This window comes from Brassica napus, chromosome C6, assembly GCF_020379485.1.
Source record: "Brassica napus cultivar Da-Ae chromosome C6, Da-Ae, whole genome shotgun sequence".
In the NCBI taxonomy this organism is placed as follows: Eukaryota; Viridiplantae; Streptophyta; class Magnoliopsida; order Brassicales; family Brassicaceae; genus Brassica; species Brassica napus.
The window spans coordinates 32,679,104-32,706,950 of NC_063449.1; the positions used below are offsets into that span (position 1 = coordinate 32,679,104).

Consider the following 27,847-nt stretch of genomic DNA (forward strand, 5'->3'; position numbering starts at 1 on the left):
GGGAAAAGATGCGTTCTTTGATTGGATTTCAAACGATGTGGAATTTCCAGACGGTTACGCATCAAATTTGCGTAACTGTATCGACAGAAAGGAAGGAAAGTTTACTGGCTTGAAAAGCCACGATTGCCATGTAATGATGCAGCGCCTCCTTCCGTTCGCCTTCAAGGAACTATTACACGAAATGTTCATGAAGCAATTGCAGGGATAAGTGGTTTCTTCCGCGATTTATGCACGAGATCAGTGACTCTTGAAGGTATTGAAAATTTGAAGACTAACATAGCCGTGATTCAGTGCAACCTTGAGAAGATATTTCCTCCCTCATTTTTTGATGTTATGGAGCATCTTGTTATTCACCTGGCAAGAGAATTGGAACTTGGTGGTCCTGTGCAGTATAGATGGATGTATCTGTATGAGCGGTATATGTTCCATTTGAAGAAGATGGTGAAAAATTTAAGTAGGGTGGAAGGTTCTATAGTCGCACAGATGATCAATGAAGAAACTTCAAACTTTGCCGAGTACTACTTTCCAGCAGAAGTTCAGACCAAAAACAGAAGACCTGCTCGGCATGATGATAGAGGCGAACGGGCAACATATCATGTTACGGTTCCAGACATTTTCACAGACGTTGGACGACTTAGCGGAAAACCAAAGGACCGTCGACTTACTGAGCAGGAGCGCAGTCATTTGCAAACATATTTGCTCACCAACTGCGAAGACGTTCTTCAATATGAGAGGTAAATAAATGAGCTTACAAATTTTTATTTTAACAAGTTGAAATTTAAATCTTAATTAATTACATTATTGTCATCATATACAGGATTTTCATGGCAGAAAAGCGGTTCGAGTATAGATACGCCACAGAGGACGAACTAGAAGAAATGAAGCAGAGAGAATTTACTGGATGGATGTTTACTTATGTGAGTGCTTTAAACAAATTAAAATATATTTTATCACATATTTATACTAATTCACATTTATTGATATAACATATATATATGTGCTATTAATAGGTGTCTGCTGGTTTGGCCAGAGGTGAAACATTTGACGATTGGATACGTGAGATGGTCGTTGGACCAAACTTTGTTGTGAAGTCATATCCGAGATTTTGTACTCGAGGATATGCATTCACAACTCAGAAGAGGAGACGTTCGAGTACGACTTATGATGCTGGCGTTTGTTCTGCATCAGGAGATGATGTATACTACGGACACATACATGAGATTTTGGAAATCAAGTATTTGGGCATGGTTGGATTGCGCTGTACTGTTTTCTATTGTGATTGGCACGACAACACTCCAGATCGAGGTGTGAGAACAGATGCATTTGGTGTTACATCAGTAAATTCGAGGCGAAAGCTGCAATATTATGATCCTTTCATTCTTGCTTCTCAGGCCGATCAGGTAATTAAATGTTAATTATTCAGAATGATTCATCATCATGTGTATTAATTTATAATTTTTCTAAATGTTACAGGTTTGTTATATCAAGTACCCCCGGGTAAGGAACAGAGATGATCCATGGGTTACTGTTACAAGACTCAACCCGAGAGGCCGAGTTCAGGGAAGTTCTGAGCTGGAAGACCCACTACAACCAAGCACATCCGACAACTTAAGTGCAGCAGAAGATTTAGCTGGAGTTGGCCTTGTAGTCGATTTAACCGACTTCGGAGAGGAAGCCGTCGTTCACGTAGAGGATGAATCAGTGATTGGAGAGTTTCACCAAGATCCAGATTCAGATTCATCTGGTGATGATGACTCGGAAACAGACTACCATTGATTATTTTTTTTTTTTTTTTAAGAAATACCGAGGAAATTCCGAGGAACACTTGATATAACCTCTTTCCTCGGATATTAGTTATTTGGTTTATCTAGCAAGGCAAAGCTGAATACGAATTAAAAACTACTCAAAACACAACCAAATAAAACGAAGAAACCATGTAAAAAAAATACGAACTCATAATTAAGAAAAAAATAAAAAAAAACTAAGTTCAAAATTAACAGAAAATAAGACCATAAAACGTTAGAATAGAAAAGAAAATAAAATAGCGCGGTCGGAATCAAATGGCAATACTGGCCGGTGATAGCTCCTACTCCTCGTCTCCTGCTCCAGATGTTCCTGCATCTTTGGGTCTCTTGGACCTCTTTCTTACCCTGTGTGTACCACTCGAACCCGAACCAGAGCTGGATGGAGAGTTGTCCCGATGAACTACATCATCCTTTTGGCAACGACACGGCCTGATACGTGAAATGGCAGCCCAGATCTTGTGTAGCATGTCGTTGTTTGTCTTTATGCTCTGATCTCTCCAATGTTGTTGCTGGCGCGAAGTGGCGTTCGGTGGAAGCTCTTGCAGCTTGTACTGGCTGGAGTCTGATGGGAGTAGCTGATGGGGTTGTGAATCATCTGGAATGGCTTGTGCAGCCTCATCTTCTCCTTCTTCATCAACCACGGCCTTGCCTTTGGTCTGATATTTTGGCGTGAAGAAGGATGGCTTGTCTACTAGTGCGGTAGCAGGGGGTAGGAACTCAACTGCAGCCTCTGAAAGTAGAGCAGTCAGGCCGATCTAAGGCAGGTGGCAGTAGAGTGTTTTCTTCGTTCGGTCCTGGAATACGTAGACGTAAGGACCATCCCGATCGATCCTCGAGTGGGGACCAGCTATGAACTCCTTACTTACTAGAGAAATGACATCCAGGTAGTTCCAAGCAATGTTGTTCGATCTGTCCAGTGCTACCTGATGGTTCTCGCAGTCTACACCCACATGTGTAAGGATCCGAGTAATCACTGCACCAAATCCACATGCACTGCTCTTTGATTTGGTTACTTTCCCCTTGTATCCTGCTAAGTTTGCGGCCAGCACCGCTCCCATGTTGAAGGCAGTAGCAGGTGGGAATGTAGAGTTTCCAAATGCTGGTAGCAAATGCCTCACACCTTGGTACAGGAGGCACAACTCCCATTGCGTGACTGATGCGGTTGTGGTTGTCCCGTATAGCAATGAGCCAATGAGGCGTGTGGCATATCTCAGTATTGGGCTCCGGATAAGTGACTCCTTTGCCTGAGAAGATCTATAAACCCATGTGCCAATCGTTTCCCAGAAGTTCAACAGCTCTGAAGTCCAATAAAGACCAGATGTCCTCTCCCCTGCACTCAATCCAAATAGTCCGCAGAGGTCTGTGAAAGATACCTCAAAGTATACTTTCTGCACTACGAATGCCAGAAAACCTTCCTGATGGCTATCATCGGGATGGTTGACGTATGCAGATGCTATGAACTGGCGTACCAACTCCGGATAAGTGGGTTCGTTGAGGTTGCATAGTTGGCCTAGACCCATGTTCTGGAACAGTCCTTCAATGTCTGATTTGATTCCCAATATTGTCATCGTCTCAGGACATGCTAGTTGTGTAGCCGGAACGGCTACCTTCTTCATGTTGTTGTAGTGGGTGGTATCAGACTTATCCCACTTCTTTGGCCTTTGCTTCTCTCGCTGAGACGAACCCTCTTCTTGTGTGTTCTTCTTTGCTGATGTTTTCGTGCGCTTCATTCTCTACAAAATAGAATCATTGCTCTCAACATGGTTATAATCAATTAAGAACTCAAATCAACATGAAAATGAAAGGCGAAATCGAGTTGTGATAAAAAAAAACCAAATTGAAAAAAATTCTCAATCCCTAAATCATCTCAAATCCTGTTCCAAACTCGTTGATCACAGACAATTGTGTTCTATTCCATGTTTAAACATCTGTTTCATGCATATTTGATCAAGGAATCAACACGGAAATAAGAAATTCACAAAACCCAAAAAATTGCTCAAGAACACGATTTCAGAATGTGGAGATTCGCGGAGTATACCTGTCTTAGGGTGAAAACGAGTGTAGGAATCAGGTAGAGCTCGAAAAATCAAGGGGAATAGAGCCCAAAATTGTTCAAGTCGGATGATTATAGAGAGAGAAAAAGGGGGGGGGTCGAATTATAGGGGAAATCGGAGGGGATGAGAGTTCTGAGGTTTTGATCCAAAAAGTTCGGGTTTTGCCTTATAATTCTGTTTCCCGCACACGCATCGATCGATGCGTTTTTGTACAAATACGGATCGATCGATGTGTTTAAAAAAAGGCTCCCGAGATTTTGTTCGATCCATCGATGGGATAATCTAATCGATCGATCACATTGTTACGCTTTGGTTCATCTTAGTGATTGATCGATGCGTTTTCGGACATATATCCATCGATCGATCCTTTTATAAAAAAACTTACACGATTTTCCAAGGACATTCCGAGGAACGTTTGAGATTCTTGATCGATCGATGGGATAATCTAATCGATCGATCACATTGTTACGCTTTGGTCCATCTTAGTGATCGATCGATGCGTTTTTGGATATATATACATCGATCGATCCGTTTATAAAAAATCGTACAAGATTTTCCGAGGACATTCAGAGGAACGCTTGAGATTCTCGATCGATCGATGGGATAATCTAATCGATCGATCACATTGTTACGCTTTGGTCCATTTTAGTGATCGATCGATGCGTTTTTGGATATATATACATCGATCGATCCGTTTATAAAAAAAAATTGACGTATTGAAACCCCAAACACTAATTCCTCAGAATTTTCTCGGAATATTCCGACGGAATTCCGAGGAAGAAGAGGGTTTCCTCGGAATTCCCTCGGAATAATCCGAGGAAATTTCGAGGAAATAGGGTTTTTAAACCGAAAACAACGTTTTGCGGTTTGAATAACACCTATATAACCCTTATTAAGTGTCTTACGTTCATTATGAAGTCAAAAAATTGTTCCTTACCTTACCGTATAATTAACACTTTTCCGATTGTATGAACGAAATCCCACAACATAAGAGAAACACTTATACCTTTTAATGAACGGTAAAGGGAATACTTTCAATTAGTTTTGAAATTTGTTATTTCATGGTTTATGCTCATCTATACAAAGAATCCTCAATGGTATGCATTACAATTGTATAAGAAATGAAATACGGCAAAAAAAATTGATGTTTTGAAACCCCAAACACTAGTTCCTCGGTATTTCCTCGGAATATTCCGAGGAAATTCTGACGGATATTTTACTATCCGTCGGAATTTCCTCGGAATATTTTCATTTTACCGGGCAAATATTTCGCGAAAATTGAAATTAGAATTCCGACGGAATTCCGACGGATAATGTCCGTCGGACCCTAGGTTTTATAACCACGAGCCCCTTCTTCTTCCCCATTTCTCTCTTCTTCCTCTGCGCGACTCCTCTCATCTCTCCGGCGATTTCCCCCTGAAATCCGACGATATCTCCGGCGATCTCCCCCTTCTCTTACACAAATCATGTAAGGACCCTATCCCACTCTCTTAGGTTCTATTTGTTAGGTTTTTGTGTAGTTTTGATAGATTTTTGTTAGGGTGATTGGTTAGGATTGTGATTTGGTTGTATAATAGGTTTAGAATTGTGATTTGGTTGAATAATTTGTTTTGTTGAATTGATTTAGAATTTTTTTATTTTTTTTTGTATTTATAAAATCGATTTTTGTATATAAAATCGATCTTTGTATTTTACAAAACGATTTTTCAATATAAATTTGATTTTTTGGATTTTACAAAATCTTTTTTGTATATAAATTCGATTTTTTGGATTTTACAAAACATTTTTAATATCTATAAAACTTTTTTTGTGATTAAAAACTATTATTTGGGCTTTAAAAATATTTTTAATATATATATATATATATATATATATATTATATATATAATTATTAAACTATTTTTTTAATTATTAAACTATTTTTTATTTATTAAAACTATTTTTATATATTTATTAAATATTTTTAATATCTATAAATCTTTTTTTGTGATTAAATTATTTGAGATTTTTTTAAAAAAAAAAAATTAATTTATATATTTCTGTATTTATTAAATATATTTTTTTAATTTACAGGTCTCATGATGATCAAACCCGGTCTCGACAGCGTCGTGGTCGTGGTGGTACGGGGAGCCAGTCTCGGGATTCCAGCCATTTACAGGATTCCCCTTCGCCCCACAGCTCTAACCATACATCTCCCTCTGCTGCACCCGCTCCTGCTCCTCTCGCTCCCGCTGCTGCATCCGCTTCTGCTCCTCCGGGTCCTCCGGGAGTGATGAGTGTTGCGGAGTTGATTCAACAGCCCGGTCGTGACCATCTTCCGTATCTCACTCCGTATCCAAAATGGACGGGGTCAAACATGGTAATTAAACATTTTTTTTCTTTAAATTTGGATTCATTATTAACCGTTTGTTCTTTTTATTAGGTTCAACTGATCCGGGAACGGGATCAGCGCATGGATCAACCGTATGATGTACTCGGCCCTCGACAGGGGACATCCGACTTTCACTCACTTCCCTACCGACAAGCAGCATCTGTGGTTTCGTCAGTTTGCGGTAAGTATTCTAATTTTTTACTTATATTTTTAATCTTTAATATAAATTTTCTACTAATTGTGTTTTTTTTTCATCAAGAGTTCAACTGGAATTCCGATGAGACGCTCTTTATCTATCACCACTTCGTCCATAAAGTTATGGACAACTATGGGAAGCAGATCCACGAGTGGAAGAAGAAATGGGAAATTAATAAGGTTCGATTTAATTTATTAAGCAATTTTTTAATTTATTAAACTATTTTTTAATTTATTAAACTATTTTCTTTTTTTTTTTTAAAAAGGTCCCAAAGTCGATGAACGACACGGTCTGGAAGGAGTTGTGTGCGCATTGGGATAAGGAAGAGATTTAAGAAACTTCTTCCACCAACTCCACCAACTCCACCAACCGCAGGAGCGACCGTAAAGGGAAGGGCATCTACAAGCATAACTTGGGTGCTCAATCTATTGCCACTCTGGGAGATCGCATGGTAAGTTCAACCGCTTTTTCTTCAATTATTTGAGTTTCAGAATTTTAATTTATTGTGCATTTCTTCTAATTTCTAATGTTTTTTTAATTTATGTTTTTTTTCAAGGCGGAAGAAAATGATGGCGAGCCGGTTGATGATCTCGCCCTAATGAGGAGGGCGTATACCAACAAGAAGACCGGCCAGATTGATGACGGTCTTGTGAGGGACGTGGTCGACCTGGTCCAAACTCAGGTGGTAGACGAAGTGTCTCAGCTTCAAACCGAGGATGACGCTTAGACGGCTTCGACCAACTTGTCCTGGTTTCGAATTAACGAAATCGTTGAATCCGTAAGTTTTTTTTTTTTAAAGTTCAATTCATTTATTTCTTGGTTTAAATTTATAAATTTGGCTATTTTCTATTCAGTCGGTTCCAAAGAAGAAGGGACGTTTGGTCGGTTTGGGTCGTCGCACCCGGTCGGTTCCTCCTTCTTCTGCACCACCGCCCTTTGTTGATCCAGAAGTACTTACGGCTCAGTTGAAGGACAAGGATGATCGCATATCTTTGTTGGAGACCCAGATGGCAGCTCAACAGGCGGGCTATGAGGCACAGAGGAGGCTGAACCAACAAATGATGGAGATGATGCAGAGGATGTACCCGAACGAGGTGTTCCCGGACGTGCCAGACCCGTAGTTTTTTTTTTTCCAAAAACTCGGAATGTTTTATTTTTATTTGTGAAACTTTGAATATTAATTAATATGATTTCAATTTTAATTTTAATTTTATATTTTCGAATTTAAATTTCAAAATTTTATTTAAAAAAAAAATTAATATTTTTTACATTCCGAGGAAATTAATTATATTTTTTACTCGATCGATCGATGCGTTTTTGGACATAAATCCATCGATCGATCTGTTTATAAAAAAATGTTCGGAATATACCGAGGGACATCTTCCTCGGAATATACCGAGGGACACCTTTCCTCGGAATATACCGAGGGACCTGTTCCTCGGAATATACCGAGGGACATGTTCCTCGGAATATACCGAGGGACATGTTCCTCGGAATATTCCGAGGAAGATTTCCCTCGGTATATTCCGATCGATCGATGGATATATGTCCAAAAACGCATCGATCGATGATCTTCCGAGGAAATATCCCGACGAAGTTCTCCCTCGGTATATTCCGAGGAGATTTCCGACAAACTAGTGATCCTCGGAATTTTCTCGGAAATTTGTTTCCTCGGAATTCCGTCGGAAAATTCCGAGGGATTTCCGAGGAAAGAAAACATTCCGAGGAATTATTTCCGAGGACTTGTTTCGTCAGTATGTCGTCAGAATAACGTTATTCCGACGAAATTCCGATGATTTTTTCCCTCAGTATCCTTGCTGTTTTCTTTTAGTGAGAGGTGTATATACGAGGATAAGAAAATTAGTCGCTATAGAATATTGACCAATAAGAAAATTATGTGTGATTTGTGATCGTTGATATCAACCATATATAGTTCAATGACTGATTGCTAAACTGAAGTTTATAATTGCTAAACTGAAGTTTATAATGCTACATTTAATAACGTTTAGATGTTTCTTTTGTTAGTTCGAAATTTGTCTACACAACTTATAGTAGTTCTGACTCAATTGGTCGCAAGGACTCTTTTGGCAGAGGTTGAGTTCTTGTTCACGAGTTCGAGTTTCTCCTAAAAAGGAACTGTTTCCGTCTGAACATATATCACCAAGCAGCTAATTACATATTGGAAAAGATTGTAGAACAAAGGTCTTAATTTTTTTTTGTTAAAGAAAACCCTAATATTTTGCTCATTAACATCTACTATATGAATCCCCTAGAGACCCATTCAAAAATATAAAACATCCTACCCACTCCCACCTCTAGAAACATACAATCTACCTTTAATCAGTCAATTCATATTTTTAAAGTTCACCATTAATTCTTTGTTAGATTTAATTAATTAATAATAACTTATACTATAGAACATCAAACTTTCCGTAAGGATGCTTACAAAGCATATATAACAAGAATTCTAATAAGCATTGGTTCATACAACTATTTGAAAATTATGGTTAATTTGTCTTCTTGTTTTGTTCTCCTATAAATAAGAAAATTATTTTTCTGGAGAGTTGATGATAGGGAAATTGGAGCCTATAGCAACAAAAAAAAACGGTAATTGGCAGAGTAGCTATTTTACCTAATACACCAATACACCATGCATCTTTTATATAATAATACTACTATGCCTTCTTACACAACCGGTAAAACCTGTAAACAAAAAAAAACTAAAGTAATAATATTTACCTAACACACATACATCGTGACCTTTGGAGAAACACATACTGAGTTGTTTCTTCCCCATTTTTGATCCATAGTAACCACCAAAACCATTTTTGGAGTAGCTTTGCCTAGGAGATGCCCATCTGTAACGGTTCGCTTGGCTACTGACGGAAAGCTTTGTGCATCTGAAATCTATGGAGTCGCCGACAACGTAAACAGCACATCCGCGAGGTTCATCAACTCTTCCCTCAATCGCCTTAATCTCTTCGGTTTACGAGGCGGTTACATGTATTATTCCCATGGATGTCGTCAGTTACACATATCTTTCTTGCTGTGAATGTTCTTGAATTGATCGGAGAAGATGAACAGTTTTTGTAACATTGTATTCTATACTATATTTATGCGTATGGAATAGAAATGTAAAACAATATGTATTATGAATGTTTTATTCATGTTATGTAATGTGAAATAGTATGTTACTATACTTATTAATCATGTATCATTCCATTTGATGATTAATAAAGAAAGTGTTATTTTGTTCACCAATATGTACTATACTATGTATTTTGTTCCATTCTATTTGGGTTTAGGGTTTATACTTGGGTTTAGGGTTTAGTGATTAAGATTTAGGGTTTAGTATTTGGAAGGTATGGTTGAAGTTTGATAGTGCCCCTATCGTGTATCGTTCCATTTGATGATTAATAAAGAAAGTGGTATTTTGTTCACCAATATGTACTATACTATGTATTTTGTTACATTCTATTTGAGTATAGGGTTTATATTTGGGTTTAGCGTTTATATTTGAATTTAGGGTTTATATTTAGGTAAGAGTTTAATGATTAAAGTTTAGAGTTTAATGATTAGAGTTTAGAGTTTAATATTTATAAGGTGAGGGAGTATGGTTAGTGTCAACATTAACTTTTTCTTTGCAATCATAGACATTCAATAAATTCACTAATATGTGCTATGTTATTTTCTTTGTTCCATTCTATATGGATTTTTGATTTATATTTGAGTTTATGGTTTATATTTTGATTTATGGTTTATTGATTAGAATTTAGGACTTAGTATTAAAGGGTTGTGGTAAAATTGGGATTTAGTATTAATGAGTTGTAGGTGGAGTTATAATCCTATACTACTTCGTTGATATGAAATAAAACACTCATGCATATGTATGTGGTCAACAAAAGTATACGTGGATGGTTCCTCTTTCTTTTATTTGAAATAGTTTTAAAGTGCTTTTGATCTTATATTCTATTGGCCACGTTATCCACTCCAACACAATTACCTGATACCTACAAAGAAAAATGACATAACCGGACATTTTATGGCATAAATGTCATAAATTATATTATGTCAAAATCAATGACATTCACCTAATTTGTATTCAAAACATGGCTAGTTCACAGATAAGTCATCGATGATACATGGTGTTGTAGAAAACCGAAACTTTCATACCAGTATAATTGAATAACTTTTAATCTATGTAAAACATGTCATAATCAACTCCCCGTATACCAACTTTATCAACAAATAGTATTATATAATAGTTAGTAAGAATATTTTTTCTTATAGTATCAACCAGTATCCCCCTTTATATTGAATACTCTCACCTTAAAATACAAAACACTAAGTTTCTCTATTTCTTCATCTTCATTCTCACTTGTTTTCTGAAAGCAGCTTTTACAATAATGGGCAATAAACGCATAGAAGCAATGATGATTATGATGGTGTTCTCATGGAGGATTTGTGAAGCCGAGAGGTTAAGAAGACACACAGCATCATCATCAAGACCACAAAGATTTTTCAAGGTGAGAAGACCAAATCCACTTCATCATAATCATAACCATGGCTTCATTGATGATGATTATCCTCCAGAAACTTTCTCAGGGCTTTTACCCAAGACAATGCCAATTCCACCTTCTTCTCCTTCCAAGAAACACAATGTCTATGGTTTACAGAGTACCAATTTCCAACGATATCCATGACCTTCGGTCGCCAAGATTTTTTTTTTTGTAACACTGCTACTTCCATTCATAAACTTAAAAGTTCAAAGGAGAAAATACATAAATTTCATTCAACAGGGCTTGCTTTGCTAAAGCGTCAGTAGCCTTGTTGTCTGATCGCTGAATCCAGCTAAAAGAGACATAATCAAAAGCAAATGAAAGGTTTGAAATGTCGGAGACAATTCCATAAATCTGAGAATTAGGAGCCTCTTCATGGATAGCTCGTATGAGCTAGAGAGAATCAGATTTGCAGCTTACACGCCGGATGCCCTTGGCGATGCAGCAGATGAGAGCTTCTCGTAGAGCCAGTCCTTCAGCAACCAGAGGGGAGTTGACAAAGTGGCAGTGTGCCATAAAGGAGCTAGATTGTCCTTCTTCTTTTATAGTTCATCCTAGTCCCGCCAAGTTGATGTCTGTCCTCCATGCCGCATCTGTGTGAAGCAAAGTGATGGTGGTTGGTTCAGTAGGTCTCTGTTTAGGGGAAGGAAGCCTTCAGCGTAGTGCCCGAGACTTGTTCCCGGAGCCATTCTTGAGCTGCTGCAATGGCCTTCGTGATCACTTCCTCCGGTGTGGAGTCTTTGTTGTTGAAAATACGGTTGTTTCTTGCCAGCCATAGAGACCACAGAATCCAAGGAGCCAGCGGCCCTAGAGCAACACCCGTTGGGGGCAGACACTTAAGATTGCAAAGGGTTTGCCAACCTGTAGCTAAATCTAGCAACCCTCTAGTATCAATACATGAAAGAAAGGGGGCTAGCCTCCACACCTTGCAAGCGAAATCGCAATGAAGGAATAGGTGGTTGATAGATTCAGCTGAGTTGCATCTTGTGCAGTTTGGGGTGGTGCCAATATTTCTCAAGGCAAGGAGGTCGCCGACAGGGAGTGCATTTTGAAAGATCTTCCACAGAAAGAGCTTAATCTTTGGGGACGTATGTTGGTTCCATACTCCTTTTTCCCAATCTATTATCACATTCATGGTCGGGAGCGGGTCTTCTTCACTAAGCTCTAACGCCTTATGATAACCGGACTTTGTCGTGTACACTCCGGACGTAGTTCCCAGCCAGATCAACTTGTCAGGAGTTCCTGTCGTACTTGGCTTTAAGCTAAGGATGCGTTGCTCTTCGAGTGGGAGTACATGTTGTATGAGTGCTCTGTTCCATTCTGTACTGTTTGGCAGCATAAGGTGCTTGACTGTCCAGTCGAGATATTGCTCTGGCGCCGGGCCCATAGGGCGAGCTTGGGCAGAGAGACTGAGCCAAGGATCAGTCCAGATGTTGATATCTTCCCCGTTGCCAATCGCCCAACCTGCATTACTCATCATGAGGTCTCTGCCTATTAGTAAGCCTTTCCAACCATGGGATTCTGCAGTTCGGTGTGTGGCTTCTAGGAAGGATGTATCGCCGCAATACTTCCCGGTGAGTACTCTACTCAATAGGCCTGAAGGGTTATGATAGAAACGCCAACTCAGTTTCGCTAGAAAGGCATCATTGAAGCTTTCGAAGTCTCTAAAACCCAAGCCTCCTTTCTTCTTGGATTTTGTCATCTTAGTCCATGAGACCCACGCCATTTTCCTACTGCCGCTCCCACCGTCCCACCAGAACCTGGTTACCGCCGATTGGATTTGCTTACATTGAGAGCGGGGCAGTTTAAAGCAAGTCATGGCGTGTGATGGGATAGGGGTTAGGACGCTCTTGGTCATGATCATCTTGCCTGCAGTGGAGAGGAACTTGTTAGACCATCCCTTTGCCTTTACTTTGATCCGGTCCACTATCGAAGTGAAAAGGTCTCTTTTCTTGCGGCCGAAGTGTTCGGGAAGCCCCAAATATTTGCCGATGCCACCTTCTTTCAAAATCTGAAGACAGTCCTTTACCATTGTCTTGAGCGAAAGTGGAGCTTTCCTAGAGAAGGTAATGGAGGACTTGTTTGCGTTGATTGACTGTCCCGAAGCCATCTCGTACTGTTGGAGAATCTCCTTCAAGACTAGAGAGTTGTCTTTGTTTGCCTTGGCGAAAAACATGGTGTCGTCCGCAAATAGGAGATGGTTCACTTGAGGGCAGCCTCTAGCGACCCGAATTCCGGCCAGCTGACCCGTTTCTTGAGCTCTGTTACATAGTCCCGAGAGCAATTCACTACAAAGGATGAAGATGTAGGGTGAGAGAGGGTCTCCTTGTCGGATGCCTCGACTCGGTTTAACCTGTCCTCTAGGCGAGCCGTTGATGAGGAAGGCATATGTAACAGAAGAAACACATTCCATGATCCAAGCTATCCATTGAGAGTGGAATCCCAATCTCTCAAGGACCAAACGGATGAACTCCCACTCAAGTCTATCGTAAGCTTTGCTCATGTCGATTTTAACCGCCATGGAGCATCGTTTCTCCACCTTGGAATGCTGGAGGAAGTAGAGGACCTCATGGGTAATCAGAACATTATCTGAGATCGCTCTCCCGGGGACAAAAACGGATTTGTTTTCAGATATGATGCTTGGGAGCAGCGGCTGTAATCTTTTGGTGAGGATCTTGGATATGATCTTGTAATAAATGTTGCATAGGGATATGGGCCTGTACTCCGCGACTGTCTTTGGACTGTTGACCTTCGGAATTAGGCGGATGAACGTCTCGTTGATATTCGGTGGTAGAAGACTTGTCACAAAGAACTCTTGAATCTCTTTTATGATGTCTGCTCCAACTGTCTCCCAGTGGGTGTGGAAGAAGCCGGCGGAGAATCCATCCGGTCCTGGTGCCTTGTCCGCGTGGATGGAGAAAGCCGCTATCTTTATCTCCTCCGGGGACGGCAGTGCAATCAAACGCTCATTCTCGTTCTCGGATATAACCGGCTGCAGCGCTTTTTCCACCACTTTCGCAATATCACTCTGGTCACTGGCTAGCGAGGTGAAGAGATTTTCAAAATATTTCACTATGACGTGGGAGATCTGCTCTTCTTGGAACACTGGATTTCCTTCACTGTCCTCTATCACTGTAAATGCGTTAGCTCGTTTGCGGTTCTTTGTAGCTGCATGGATGAAGCTGGAGTTACGGTCTCCCAGCCGTAGCCATAGCAACCGGCTTCTTTGCTGCCAGTAATCTTCCTCAGCCTTATATGCTTTCTTCAAATCCTTGTTGATCTGGTGGATGAGCTGTGTGTCATTTGCGGGACATGATTGGGCTTCTTCCAATTCCCGTCTTTTCTGATCAATTAAGAGGCGACTATTTTCATGGTGCTCCTTGTGCCAACGTGAGATAACTCCTCGGACAAGCTTGATCTTTTCCGTTACTGAGAGATTTGGAGCTCCGGTCCAAGCGGTTTGTATCATAGTTGTCACTTCAGCATTATCCCTAAGTCGTCGATCATACCGGAAGATTCCCTGGCGTTTCTTCTTTCCGGGTTCAAGGACTGAAATGAGAGGCCGGTGATCAGAGCCTTCATAGGCGAGGTACATGCATCTTGCGGTTGGGTATTTCTCAGCCCAGCTAGAGTTTGCTGCAGCTCTGTCCAGCCTGCAGCGTACGAAGTGCTCTCCTCGCTGTCCTCGCCATGAGAGGGAGTCCCCTGAGTGGTGTAAATCAAAGAGCTCACCCTCCGCAAAGAAGGTTCTCATGTCCGAGAAGGATCCTTCAAGCCTCTCTGGGCCGCCTTCTTTTTCATTTGCGCATAGAAGATCATTAAAATCTCCAGTAATAAACCATGGGGAGTCTCGTAGATCCGCGAGATTGATCAAGTGATTCCAAAGGCGTTGTCGCATAAATCTATCATTATCACCATACACAAAGGACGCGAAAAAAGTTTTGCCCTCAAGTTCAATGTAAGTATCAAACAGGTTCGGGTCTGCGTCCAGCACTTCAAGGTTCACTTCTTGCTTCCAGAAGAGGGCGAGGCCTCCTGCTCCATGTCCAGAAGGAGGGACTAGATCGTGATATTCGTAGCCTAATTGCTCAAATTTTTTCAGAACAAAGCTATTGGGGTTGTTTGTCTCCATGAGGAAAATGATATCCGGGTTGACGCTCTTCTTGAGCTCCCGCAATCTTTGGGCTGTCAAGGGATTCCCCAAACCTTGACAGTTCCAACTCGCTATTTTTAAGGAACGAGAGTTGACGGATTCCGAAAATCCGCCTTCTTCCTCTTTGAACTTGTTGGGATCATGTTACGGAGAAGCTGATTCTCCGAGTTGTTGGAGCTTGACTTCTGTTTGATGTGTTCTTGGGAATCCCCTTTTTTCCTACGCGAGGGCCCAGCTCCAGCCTCAATGCCTGTTTGTGTCGGGATTCTACGTCTGCAAGTGGGCGCTTTTGTCTGTTGGACCTTTTGCTTGCGTGAGCTAGCTCCCGCTAGAGTCTTGGGACTATTGGAGACCTTCCTTGACCCTGGTGGTCTCCCTGGTTTGCGTCAAAACACCTCTAGTGCTGGAGGGGGCATGTCTTTAGGAGGTGAGATTGGTTTTCCCAGTCGGAGGAGAGCTGGGGTTCTTCTTGGGCTTGTATCAAGGTCTCGTTCTGGTGGGATTCCAGGTGGGGTTGGTGATCCTAATCGGAGAACTGCTGAGGTCGTTTCTGGGCTGTTTGTGTGAATGAGTTCAGGGTTCTGTTCCGGGTTCTCATTGTTCTGCCTAGCCACTGCGACCCGTGCCATTTGCGCCACTGATTCCTCTAGTCTGCCCGTTTGGTCGAACTGTCGTAGCCTCTCCCTGCGTACTGCGCTCTCTGATTGGTCAGCACACGAGGTGTATTGGATCATGGCGTCTCGGAGTTCTTCCCGTGCTACATTAACAGCTTCAGTGGGGATCACTATTTGTTTGTTTCCCAAGGAAGTCCCCTTTGATTGGTTGGAAGCGATCTTTCTGCAGGAGCTTGACTCCTCGTGGTTTGGCTCTACTCTCCCCGATGGTCTGAAAGATAATCTTTCTCGGACCGGTTGAGGTGGTGGGGGTGGGGGGAAGAGGGTGCTAGGGAGTTGCACCGGTCTACAAATCTCGCGATAAGACACACCTCGTGAGTTATTTCTTTCTGTACCACATGAATCCAAGCGGGGAGGAGCATAGGGTTGATATCTTCTATTCTGGCTATGCCAAGATGTTGTGGTTCTTTCCATAGACCTCCCTATTGTTTCGGGGGTGGTATCTCAGGCTTTCGTTGTTCCGGAGCTCCTGTCTGGGTTCTCGGTTATGTGTGTGATCGTATCTGCGATCATCTACTCCATATCTCCCCGCCATTGTATTTGTTGATCGTCTTCCAGGGGAGCTTGCAGACTGGGAGCGTTCTCATGTGTCTGGGGCGACTGTCTGGGCTTCCCTCTTTTCAGCTTTGGTTCGGAGGCAATCTCTGAGATCATGGTCGAGTAGAAAGCAACAAGAGCAATGTTTTTCAATTTTTTCATAAACCAGCTTTGCCTCGACCTCATCACCATTTGGGTATTCAAGAATAGAACTTGTAATCAGCGGTAGACGTCCATTGACATGAACCCGCATACGGACCGTAAGTGAAGTGATCTCTGCTGCTTCAAAGATCCCAATATCTTCCCCTATGGTACGGATAGTAGGTTCCGTCCAGAGGTGGAGGGGAATGCCTTGGACTTTAATCCAGAACGGTATGAGGCTAGGGAAGTCCGGTGCTGTCGTCGATTCCCACCGTTGGACTATGACCATCCATTTAGCGTATTGGTAAGGTCTTTTGTCTAAGACCTCAAGTAAATCTGCTTCACTGTCGAATTGAAATTGGAACATTCCTTGGCCTAGGTCGGAGCCTCGCGGTCTGCTTCCGTTACTCCACTTCTCAGTGAAGAAAGGGATCAACGACCAAACTTTCTGCACAGAGGGGTTGGTGATTTTACCCACAATCGTGAGGGAATGCTTCTGGATAAGGTAAGCGTTGTCAGGGGCTTGAACCTGGACTCTCGCCTTTCGTGGAGCTTGGTAGAGTTCCGAGACTAGTCCCTTTCCTTTTTCAGCCATAGAAAGTCTTCTAGTGGTCATGGTGTAGGTATCTCCCGGTGGTATGCAAAAACTCTGAGCTTTAGTGGGTGGAAGGCTTAAGTAAGCGAGACCTTGAAGGTATCTTAAGGTCGAAGAGAGGCTCGTCTGACTTGTTAAGAACTAGAAGCAAGGAAACCCTTAAACTTTCTAGCACAAGTTCTGAAGTGGGAGATGTTGGGTTCAGCTCCGGTAGTCACCGGAAGTCAGAACCAGAAGCGCTTTAGGCGGTAGAGGAGGAGAGGCGGAGGTGGCAGCCTCCATTGGTAGGCGGATCTCTGGGTTTTGTGCCGCCTCACCGGCAGGGCTATTGCCCAGGGGTTTGAGAGAAGGTTGTGAGCAGGGACTGCTGTGTAAAGCTAAAAGAGGGAACAATTTGAAAAAAGTTTGTAGGAATGGCAGGTTTTTTTTGGAGTAACCACCAAAACCATTTCTGGAGTAGCTTTGCCTAGGAGATGCCCATCTGCAACGGCTCGCTTGGCTACTGACGGAAAGCTTTGCGCATCTGAAATCTATGGAGTCGCCGACAACGTAAACAACACATCCGCGAAGTTTGTCAACTCTTCCCTCGATCGCCTTAATCTCTTCGGTTTACGAAGCGGTTACATGTATTATTCCCATGGATGTCGTCAGTTACACATATCTTTCTTGCTGTGAATGTTCTTGAATTGATCGGAGAAGATGAACAGTTTTTGTAACATTGTATTCTATACTATATTTATGCGTATGGAATAGAAATGTAAAACAATATGTATTATGAATGTTTTATTCATGTTATGTAATGTGAAATAGTATGTTACTATACTTATTTATCATGTATCATTCCATTTGATGATTAATAAAGAAAGTGTTATTTTGTTCACCAATATGTATTATACTATGTATTTTGTTCCATTCTATTTGGGTTTAGGGTTTATACTGGGGTTTAGGGTTTAGTGATTAAGATATAGGGTTTAGTATTTGGAAGGTATGGTTGAAGTTTGATAGTGCCCCTATCGTGTATCGTTCCATTTGATGATTAATAAAGAAAGTGGTATTTTGTTCACCAATATGTACTATACTATGTATTTTGTTCCATTCTATTTGAGTATAGAGTTTATATTTGGGTTTAGGGTTTATATTTGGATTTAGGGTTTATATTTAGGTAAGAGTTTAGAGTTTAATGATTAGAGTTTAGAGTTTAATATTTATAAGGTGAGGGAGTATGGTTAGTGTCAACATTAACTTTTTCTTTGCAATCATAGACATTCAAAATTCACTAACATGTGCTATGTTATTTTCTTTGTTCCATTCTATATGGATTTTTGATTTATATTTGAGTTTATGGTTTATATTTGGATTTATGGTTTATTGATTATAATTTAGGACTTAGTATTTAAGGGTCGTGGTACGATTGGGATTTAGTATTAATGAGTTGTAGGTGGAGTTATAATCCTATACTACTTCGTTGATATGGAATAAAACACTCATGCATATGTATGTGGTCAACAAAAGTATACGTGGATGGTTCCTCTTTCTTTTATTTGAAATAGTTTTGAAGTGCTTTTGATCTTATATTCTATTGGCCACGTTATCCACTCCAACACAATTACCTGATACCTACAAAGAAAAATGACATAACCGGATATTTTAAGGCATAAATGTCAGAAATTATATTATGTCAAAATCAATGACATTCACCTAATTTGTATTCAAAACATGGCTAGTTCACAGATAAGCCATCGATGATACATGGTGTTGTAGAAAACCGAAACTTTCATACCAGTATAATTGAATAACTTTTAATCTATGTAAAACATGTCATAATCAACTCCCCGTATACCAACTTTATCAACAAATAGTATTATATAATAGTTAGTAAGAATATTTTTTCTTATAGTATCAACCAGTATCCCCTTTATATTGAATACTCTCACCTTAAAATACAAAACACTAAGTTTCTCTATTTCTTCATCTTCATTCTCACTTGTTTTCTGAAAGCAGCTTTTACAATAATGGGCAATAAACGCATAGAAGCAATGATGATTATGGTGATGATTATGATGGTGTTCTCATGGAGGATTTGTGAAGCCGAGAGGTTAAGAAGACACACAGCATCATCATCAAGACCACAAAGATTTTTCAAGGTGAGAAGACCAAATCCACTTCATCATAATCATAACCATGGCTTCATTGATGATGATTATCCTCCAGAAACTTTCTCAGGGCTTTTACCCAAGACAATGCCAATTCCACCTTCTGCTCCTTCCAAGAAACACAATGTCTATGGTTTACAGAGTACCAATTTCCAACGATATCCATGACCTTCGGTCGCCAAGATACTTACACATATTATATGCACACTTATTTTTATAACATATAAATCTAGTTATGTCTATCGTCTTTCTCCCCTTTGTGTTTCTTTTTTCTTTTACTTTGGTTTTAAAGAAAGTTTTCTAGGAAGAAATTATTGTATTCCATCGAGAATAAACAAAATCAGGTCGGGCTATTTTTCGATGCACGCCTACTTATTTGAACCCTACTTGTGTTATAGTTTGGAGAATCATGTATCATATATGCAACTCATGACTGAATCATTGTAATGCCTCATACTAATGTACCTTCTTACCTTCTTTCGTTCTATCTAGCAATAAATTAACACATACATATGTTCTACTTTTTATTTCTATTTTATTTTATTTTAAAGTCAAAGCTTTTAATGCTTGATTAGCGGTATAATGTTTTTTTCGGTTATCATTAATCACCAACAAACATGTATCAGGATATCAAAGAAAACAAAAGATGTATACCACCCCCCCCCCCCCCCCCCCCCCCCCCCCCCCCCTATCCCCCTCCTTTCCTCCCCTCCCAAAAAAAAAAAAAAAAAAACTAAATATGTTCAACTACTGTTAATGTTTTTATATAGATCTAGACGAAATAAATATGTCATAATGGCCAACAACAATTTTTCTTCGGGGTTATGTACAGACGTGTTACATGGGACGGAAACTCTCCAGACACTAGTTTTTCTCATAAATGAAGTCACAAATGTAATGAAGAAAATAAATTGAATGAAGTCACCATTAATGATGCTACGGTATATACGTTCTCCGCATATCCTAACGGAACTTAGTATTTCCGTCAAAAGGAGAAATATATAGTTTTCTTTTTTTGAAACTTAGGAGAAATATATAGTTGCATATAGTGACTGTATGTACCATCATCATAAACTTTGAGCTGACGTATGCTTGTTTTGTACTAGTTGTGATTTGATTATCCAACAATGGCTTTGAAATTTTGTATCGCGAGGAAGTAACACATTTATTAGCATCAACGACCAACCATAAATCAGTTATTTTATTTTTAGCCAATTATTCGAGTGCAAGTGTCTTTTGTATAATAAAATTTTATTTATTCAACCTGATTAATCGAAAATTCAGATTTGATTAAAATCCAATTTGAAAATTTTCCAAATCAATCTATTACATTCTAGCTTCATCCATCCACCAAACCGACACGTTCCACTAGTCCAATTTTTGAAATCCTTAAAAATCGGTGGTCGTTCTCAACCTTCGACGAATACCACGGAAAGACAAATTTCTCCTTGTTGCCTCGATGTTGGGATTTCACATGTCATCTCAGGAGTAGATGACTACCGATGGATTCCTTGGAGCTTGTAATTTTAATTGTCGTTGAAGCACTTAACGGCAAAGAGTAAGGAGGGAGAATGATAACAAACCTTAGGGAAAATGTCACACATCCACCAAACTGAAGACGGGTTGAGATGAAGCATCAAATAGAATCGGGATCTTCAGTTCCTGCAAAATAAGATGGGGATTAACATGTCAAGACAATCAAATAGCCATCACGACACTGGGATGGCCAAACCCCAACCAAGTCTCCTTGCCGGAACCGGGCCTCGTGGTCTGGTGGTAAAGGAACCTCGGCTGAGGTGCCCGCCATCACGACTTCGAGCCCCGGCCACAGCGGGGGGATAGTTGGGAATGTGGCTGCCCAGATACCAGAGTTATAAAAAAAAAAAAAAAAAAAAAAAAAAAAAGTCTCCTTGCCGGTAGCAACTCGACTGAATTTGAGTGCGAGTTTTGACCAATGTAATTAATATACTGAGGTTTCTATTGTGTGTGTCCATTTTTGCAAGTTAAGAACGAATTGCATTTGAAGAAATGGTGACATGTAAAGTAAAGCTCTATAAAAGATAAAATCTAACGAGCATGGATTCTTAATTATAAAACAAAACCAAGCATAAACATATTGTAAAGTTGTAACCAATTGAGATTACTTGAAAAGGTCGTTTAGGTTGTTTGATAGCATATAAGTCAAAGAAAAATACGTCGAGGAAACCTGTATTATATATACATATGAATAAAAATTAAGGTCAAGAGTTATTACGAAATGTTTGTAGGTATGCATAAGTGAATTTTGAAGTATTGCTTTAAGACAATGACAAGTTGAAATGGACATCGGTCCACATACTAGTCAATCAGAGTTCATCAAATACAGATAAATAAATATAAAGAGTGACCCAAAACAATGATATCTACCAAAATGGTGAAACAAAAAGCATACAAAGAATTCCTTCAAACCTCTTTATATTCTTGATGCAGTTGTAGTATTGGAGAGGATGGTGCTGCTCTAGCTGAAGTTGTCCATGATTCGATGCATGATCTTACAGGAAATGTTATCCCTAAAATAAAGGTCAAGAATACCATTGTCAGATGTTGCGTCACCCGAAACTCAATGAAAAGGCGGAGCAAATCCACAAAACTGTTGTCGACACAGTAGCAGAGGGCAAGCATCGAACTGTAGACCTAGGAGGTACCTCAACCACAACGGAGTTCACAAATTCCATATGCGATCACCTCTTAAACCAATAAAATCTCTCTCTCATCTAATCTCAGTTGAGACACATCAATGAACATAATGAATTTGTATGATCTACGAATTCTGGTAACAATTCTATATTGTAAGAATTTTGTAGCCACGGTTCGATGCCCCCTACTCTTTGTCCAATTTACTTTTCTTTTTCTTTTTTTTAACTCTTTCTCAAAAAAAATATATCGACAGAATAATTTACATTATGATAGAAAAGTTAGATTGCATGCCGTTTTCAAAGCACATTTTACATAGTATTTTTAGGGGGGAGTTTAGGACTTTAATTTATACTAGAGTTGGACCCGCACAACCGTGCGGATATTAATTTTCATGTTTATATATATTTTACATAATTAGAATATATTTTTTAAGCTACTTGTATATTTAAATGTTTATATATAATTATTTTAAATAAAACAATCTGATAGTTTTCATGCTGTAAGTTAATTTATTATTTCAAATCATCACATATATTTGGTATTTTTTATTATATATATATTAAAATTATTTTTTATTCAATTATTATGATCCTGATCTGTAATTCAAAGCGCTAGATTTCCTTTATCAATATTTTTTTATGTTTATTCATTTAAGATAATAACTATATATATATATATAAAAGTTTAAGATAAGTTAATTTTATACATGAATTATCTAATTTACTAATGTTAACCCGTTCTACCAACATATTATATTTCTAGCATAAATTTTTAATGTTTGTGAAAATAAAATATATTAATTTATTAAAATAATTTTATCATATTTAGTTAAATACAATGTTTTATTTTAAAATGATAGATAGTAAAATTTGATATAATTTTTTTCATTTTATAAAAGATAACTGAGTATATATATATATATATATTAATGTATGATAACATTAATTTCATTACTAATTACAAAATTAGTGAAAATATTTATATACAATTTTTGATAATTAAGATATTGTTATAATGTTTTTCAACACATTTGTTAAAAAAATTAAATATATATATTTATATTTTAAATTAAAAGATATCAAATTATATTATGATTTAAGTAGTTAAAAGATTATATATTAGCATTAAGAAAATACATTTAATAAAAAATTAAATGATGATCCAAATAAAAATATCACACATGAATCAAGGTGAGTTTGTTAACCAATCCGAGTTTTTAGGAGTTGATGTTATATTAGGAATGATATATTATTAAGCCATATTATTAGTAATAAATGAATGATAAATGATTTTTGTGAGGGTCTATTTTTTAAAAAAATCACACATGAATCAAGTTTGTGACTTCTGTTTTAATATATAAGATATAATTGGTGGATTTGTAAGGTTTAGAGATTTGATAAATTTGTAAAGACTTGGAGAGAAATTTTGTAGATTCATTAAATGTATAAAAATGTTTAGTACAGTGATCTTAAGAATATGAGGTATAAACACATATTTGAAATTCTTGTTTTGTGATTTAACTTGTTTAGAATCCAATTTCCAATAACATAAACTTTAATAGAATTATAGAATTACTCAAAACCAAAAATCTTAAATAGTAGTGAATTTTACAGAATAATAGTTCTCTTTACTATAGTTAGTTTTATTTTTATTTTGGTAGGTTGAAGAAGAGATTTTAGTGTTGGAGATAAACTTGAAGTTTGAAGATAACTTAGAGAATAAGTTATCATAATCCTATTCGAGTTATGTTTAGGATAAAATAGGTTTTACTAATATGTTTAGGATAAATATATCTCTATATAAGAAGATGGTGAGTTGTGCCATGAACTTGTGAGATTAGAGATTATTTGTGAAAGCTTAGGTTTTGAGTGATTTTCCTAAGTTAATAAGAAGAGTGTTCATATATAATCTTGAGTGTTCATAAGCTAAGCTAATATTTGGTATCAGAGCTATTACGACAATGGGAGATATCACGACAGTTTCTGGTTCGACGGTGAAAGCACGAGAAGGAGGAACCTCTTCGATCAACTGTCCAATGCTGAGCGCTACTAACTACACGGTGTGGGCTATCCGGATGAAAACCCTGTTGAAAGTACACAAAGCATGGGACGTGATCGAGCAAGAAACAGAGGAAATCGAGAAGAATGACATGGCGATTGCATTGATTTTTCAGTCGATACCTGAAGCTCTGGTGTTACAAGTTGGAGACATAGACAATGCTAAGAAGGTGTGGGAGGCAATCAAAGCGAGACATATGGGAGCGGATAGAGTCAAAGAAGCTAGACTTCAAACCCTAGTGGCCGAATTTGATCATTTAAAGATGAAAGACAATGACACTATTGATAACTTGGTTGGGAAGCTATCAGAGATTGCATCAAAATCCAGCGCGTTAGGAGAAATTATCGAAGAAACAAAATTGGTAAAGAAATTTCTTTCTTCCCTCCCACGAAAGAGGTATATCCACATAGTTGCTTCACTTGAACAAGTCTTGGACCTCAAAACAACGAGTTTCAAGGATATTATTGGTCGTCTGAAAGCGTACGAGGAGCGAGTGTGTGCAGAAGAAGAAGAAGATGCTCCAGATAGTCAAAACAAACTGATGTATACATCGAATGAGGCATCACAATCACAACCTGCGAGAGAATATCAAGATTATCAAGGAGATTATAGAAACAGAGGTCGAGGAGGACGTTATTATAACAGAGGAGGATGAGGCCGTGGCAGAACGTATAGAGATTTTGATATCTCGAAGATCACATATTTTCGATGCGATAAAAAGGGCCACTTTGCATCTAGCTGCCCTGACAGATTGCTTAAGCTGCAAGAGGCATATGAGACTAAAGAAGACGACACACATGAAGCGGATGCATTGATGATGCACGAAGTGGTATATCTGAACGAAAGAAACGTGAAGCCAAAAGAGTTTGAAACATATACGAGTAGAGATAACATATGGTACTTGGACAATGGCGCGAGTAATCATATGACGGGTAATCGACATTACTTCAAAGCTCTCGACGAAACCATTACAGGAAAAGTTAGGTTCGGCGATGACTCAAGGATTGACATCAAAGGAAAGGGATCAATTCTATTTTGTACCAAGAACGGTGATCGAAAGACTTTGGCAGATGTATACTTCATTCCTGAGCTTAAAAGTAACATTATCAGCCTAGGAAAGGCTACTGAGTCAGGCTGCGATGTCCATATGAAAGAGGAATATCTTACTCTGCATGACAAGGATGGTAACTTGATCACTAAGGCAAAACGATCACAGAATCGTCTGTAGAAAGTTATGATGGAAATCGTCGAGAGTGAGTGCCTCCAAGCCATTGGACAAGATGATACTACAACTTGGCACGCACGACTTGGTCACATCGGAGCTGAATCATTGAAAACTATGGTTAGAAAGGACCTTGTCGTCGGATTACCTAAGTTAACCGTTGAAAAGGAAACATGTAAATCATGCTTACTTGGCAAGCAGGCAAGACACCCGTTTCCGCAGACAACTTCATATCGAGCTCAAGGAATCTTGGAACTTATGCACGGCGACCTTTGTGGACCAATCTCCCCGTCAACAGCATCAAGAAGCAAATACATCTTTGCGATTATAGATAATCATTCCAGATACATGTGGTTAATTCTCTTAAAAGAAAAAGGAGAAGCGTTTGAGAAATTTCGAAAATTCAAAGCGAGTGTGGAGCTTGAGACTAAAGCTAAGATTAAGTGTTTCAGAACTGATAGGGGTGGTGAGTTCACATCTACAGCGTTCAATGGTTTCTGTGAGGAATCAGGAATAATGCGACAATTAACTGCTCCGTACTCTCCGCAGCAAAACGGGGTCGTCGAGAGAAGAAACAGAACTCTCATGGAGATGACAAGAAGCCTGCTGAAGCATATGTCATTGCCGAATCATCTGTGGGGCAAGGCTGTGCGTCATGCTACGTACCTCATCAACCGAGTTGGTACGAAGTCTCTGACTGATCAGACGCCGTACGAGGCTCTAAAGGGGAGAAAACCTAATATTGAGCACTTGTGAATCTTTGGATGCATAGGCTATGCGAAGGTCGACACTCCGTTCCCAAAGAAACTCGATGACAGATCAAGGACTTTGGTTCATCTAGGCACAGAGCCGGGCTCTAAAGCTTACAGATTATATGATCCATCTCGTAAACGAGTAGTAGTAAGCCGCGATGTGTGCTTTGATGAGATGAAGACGTGGGAATGGACATCATCAAGCTCTGAAGAAGACAAACCAGGAACGTTAGTGATCTCGTTTGGCCAATATGGAAACAGAGGAGTAAGAAAAGATGAAGATAAAGAAGAAACAGAGGAAGGCAATGATGAGACAGTCGAAATAGAGCACAACCTACCCGATAACAGTAACGATGATGTAACTGAGACAAGTGAGTTGAGAAGATCTACAAGAGTAAGTAAGAAACCAGGGTACCTTGACGATTACGTTTGTCTAGCAGAGGAGGAAGGAGAACGTCTGTTGCTGTTGATAAACGAGGAGCCATGGGATTTTAGAACAGTCGTAGAAGAGAAAGTGTGGAGAGATGCATGTGAGGAAGAGATATCATCGATCGTCCGGAACAAGACATGGGATTTAGTCGAGTTACCACCTGGAGCTAAGGCCATTGGACTCAAGTGGATATTCAAGATAAAACGGAACTCGGATGGGAGTATAAACAAATATAAATCCAGGCTTGTTGCAAATGGATATATCCAAAGGCATGGGATTGATTTCGAAGAAGTATTTGCTCCAGTAGCTCGAATTGAAACCGTTCGCTTCCTCATTGCTCTGGCTGCATCTCACGGATGGCAGATACATCACTTAGATGTTAAAACTGCTTTCCTCAATGGAGACTTAAAAGAAGACGTTTATGTCACGCAACCAGAAGGGTTTGTAGTTGAAGGCAGTGAACACAAGGTCTACAAGTTACACAAGGCGCTTTACGGTTTGAAGCAGGCTCCAAGAGCTTGGAATGAGAAGTTAAACAAGGTGCTTGGTGAGATGAAGTTTATCAAATGTTCGAAAGAACCATCATTGTATCGAAAGCAGGAGAAAAAACATCTCCTACTCGTTGCTGTCTACGTAGATGATCTCTTGGTCACATGATCAAGTATTGACATGATAGAGGAGTTCAAAGCGGGAATGTCAGCATGTTTTGAGATGAGTGATCTCGGGCTGTTAACCTATTACCTAGGTATTGAGGTCATTCAATACGATGGAGGGATTAAGATTGTGCAAGAAAGATATGCAAAGAAGATATTGGAGGAGTCAGGTATGAGTGAGTGCAACGCTGTACAAGCTCCAATGGACTCGGGACTGAAGCTCTCTATGGCCAAAGACGAGCAATCAGTAGACGACAAGGAGTACAGAAGGCAAATAGGGTGCTTACGATATCTGATTCATACACGGCCAGACTTGTCTTATGCTGCGGGTGTATTGAGCAGATACATGCATGAACCAAAAGTATCTCTGGAGCCCTCAAGCAGGTACTTAGGTATCTAAAGGGATCAATTTCTTATGGTCTTTCGTACAAGAAAGCGGGTAGGAGAGAACTAGAAGGTTATGTGGACAGTGGACACAATATCGACGAGGATGATGGAAGAAGTACCACAGGTCACATTTTCTATCTCGATGACTGTCCAATTTCGTGGTACTCAACGAAGCAAGAGACCGTAGCTCACTCATCCTGCGAGGCTGAATTCATGGCCGCCACCGAAGCTGCCAAACAGGCGATTTGGTTGCAGGAGTTACTAGAAGAGGTCAGCAAGGAGACGTACAAGAGAACCACCATCTACATTGACAACAAATCAGCGATAGCATTGACAAAGAATCTTGTTTTCCACGGACGCAGCAAACACATACACAAGCGCTATCACTTCATAAGGGAATGCGTCGAGAACGAGCAGATAGAGGTCCTTCA

General features: G+C 39.4%; 3 protein-coding genes across 3 annotated transcripts; all 3 read left to right on the forward strand.

The window, feature by feature from the left end:
• Window positions 1-8,123: 8,123 nt before the first annotated feature.
• LOC106416963 (protein IDA-LIKE 5) lies at window positions 8,124-11,511 on the forward strand. The gene has a single exon (XM_048760901.1). The coding sequence runs from the start codon at window positions 10,833-10,835 to the stop codon at window positions 11,127-11,129; it is 297 nt and encodes a 98-aa protein (XP_048616858.1). The 5' UTR covers window positions 8,124-10,832; the 3' UTR covers window positions 11,130-11,511.
• Window positions 11,512-18,768: 7,257 nt separating this feature from the next.
• On the forward strand, window positions 18,769-19,891 carry LOC111206992 (protein IDA-LIKE 5-like). The gene has a single exon (XM_022704517.2). The coding sequence runs from the start codon at window positions 19,098-19,100 to the stop codon at window positions 19,404-19,406; it is 309 nt and encodes a 102-aa protein (XP_022560238.1). The 5' UTR covers window positions 18,769-19,097; the 3' UTR covers window positions 19,407-19,891.
• A 3,983-nt stretch (window positions 19,892-23,874) lies between these two features.
• LOC106407215 lies at window positions 23,875-25,200 on the forward strand. The gene is made up of 2 exons (XM_013848039.2): window positions 23,875-24,531; window positions 24,694-25,200. Exons 1-2 carry the CDS (start codon window positions 23,875-23,877, stop codon window positions 25,198-25,200), a joined length of 1,164 nt encoding a protein of 387 aa, XP_013703493.2.
• The last annotated feature ends 2,647 nt before the right edge of the window (window positions 25,201-27,847 follow it).

Bases quoted from the DNA above. Each gene is read 5' to 3' on its own strand.
- LOC106416963 (XM_048760901.1), top strand. From the start codon at position 10,833: ATGGGCAATAAACGCATAGAAGCAATGATGATTATGATGGTGTTCTCA.
- LOC111206992 (XM_022704517.2), top strand. From the start codon at position 19,098: ATGGGCAATAAACGCATAGAAGCAATGATGATTATGGTGATGATTATG.
- LOC106407215 (XM_013848039.2), top strand. From the start codon at position 23,875: ATGGGAGATATCACGACAGTTTCTGGTTCGACGGTGAAAGCACGAGAA. The intron at 24,532-24,693 runs GCATCACAATCA...TGCGATAAAAAG, and splicing joins TGATGTATACATCGAATGAG to GGCCACTTTGCATCTAGCTG.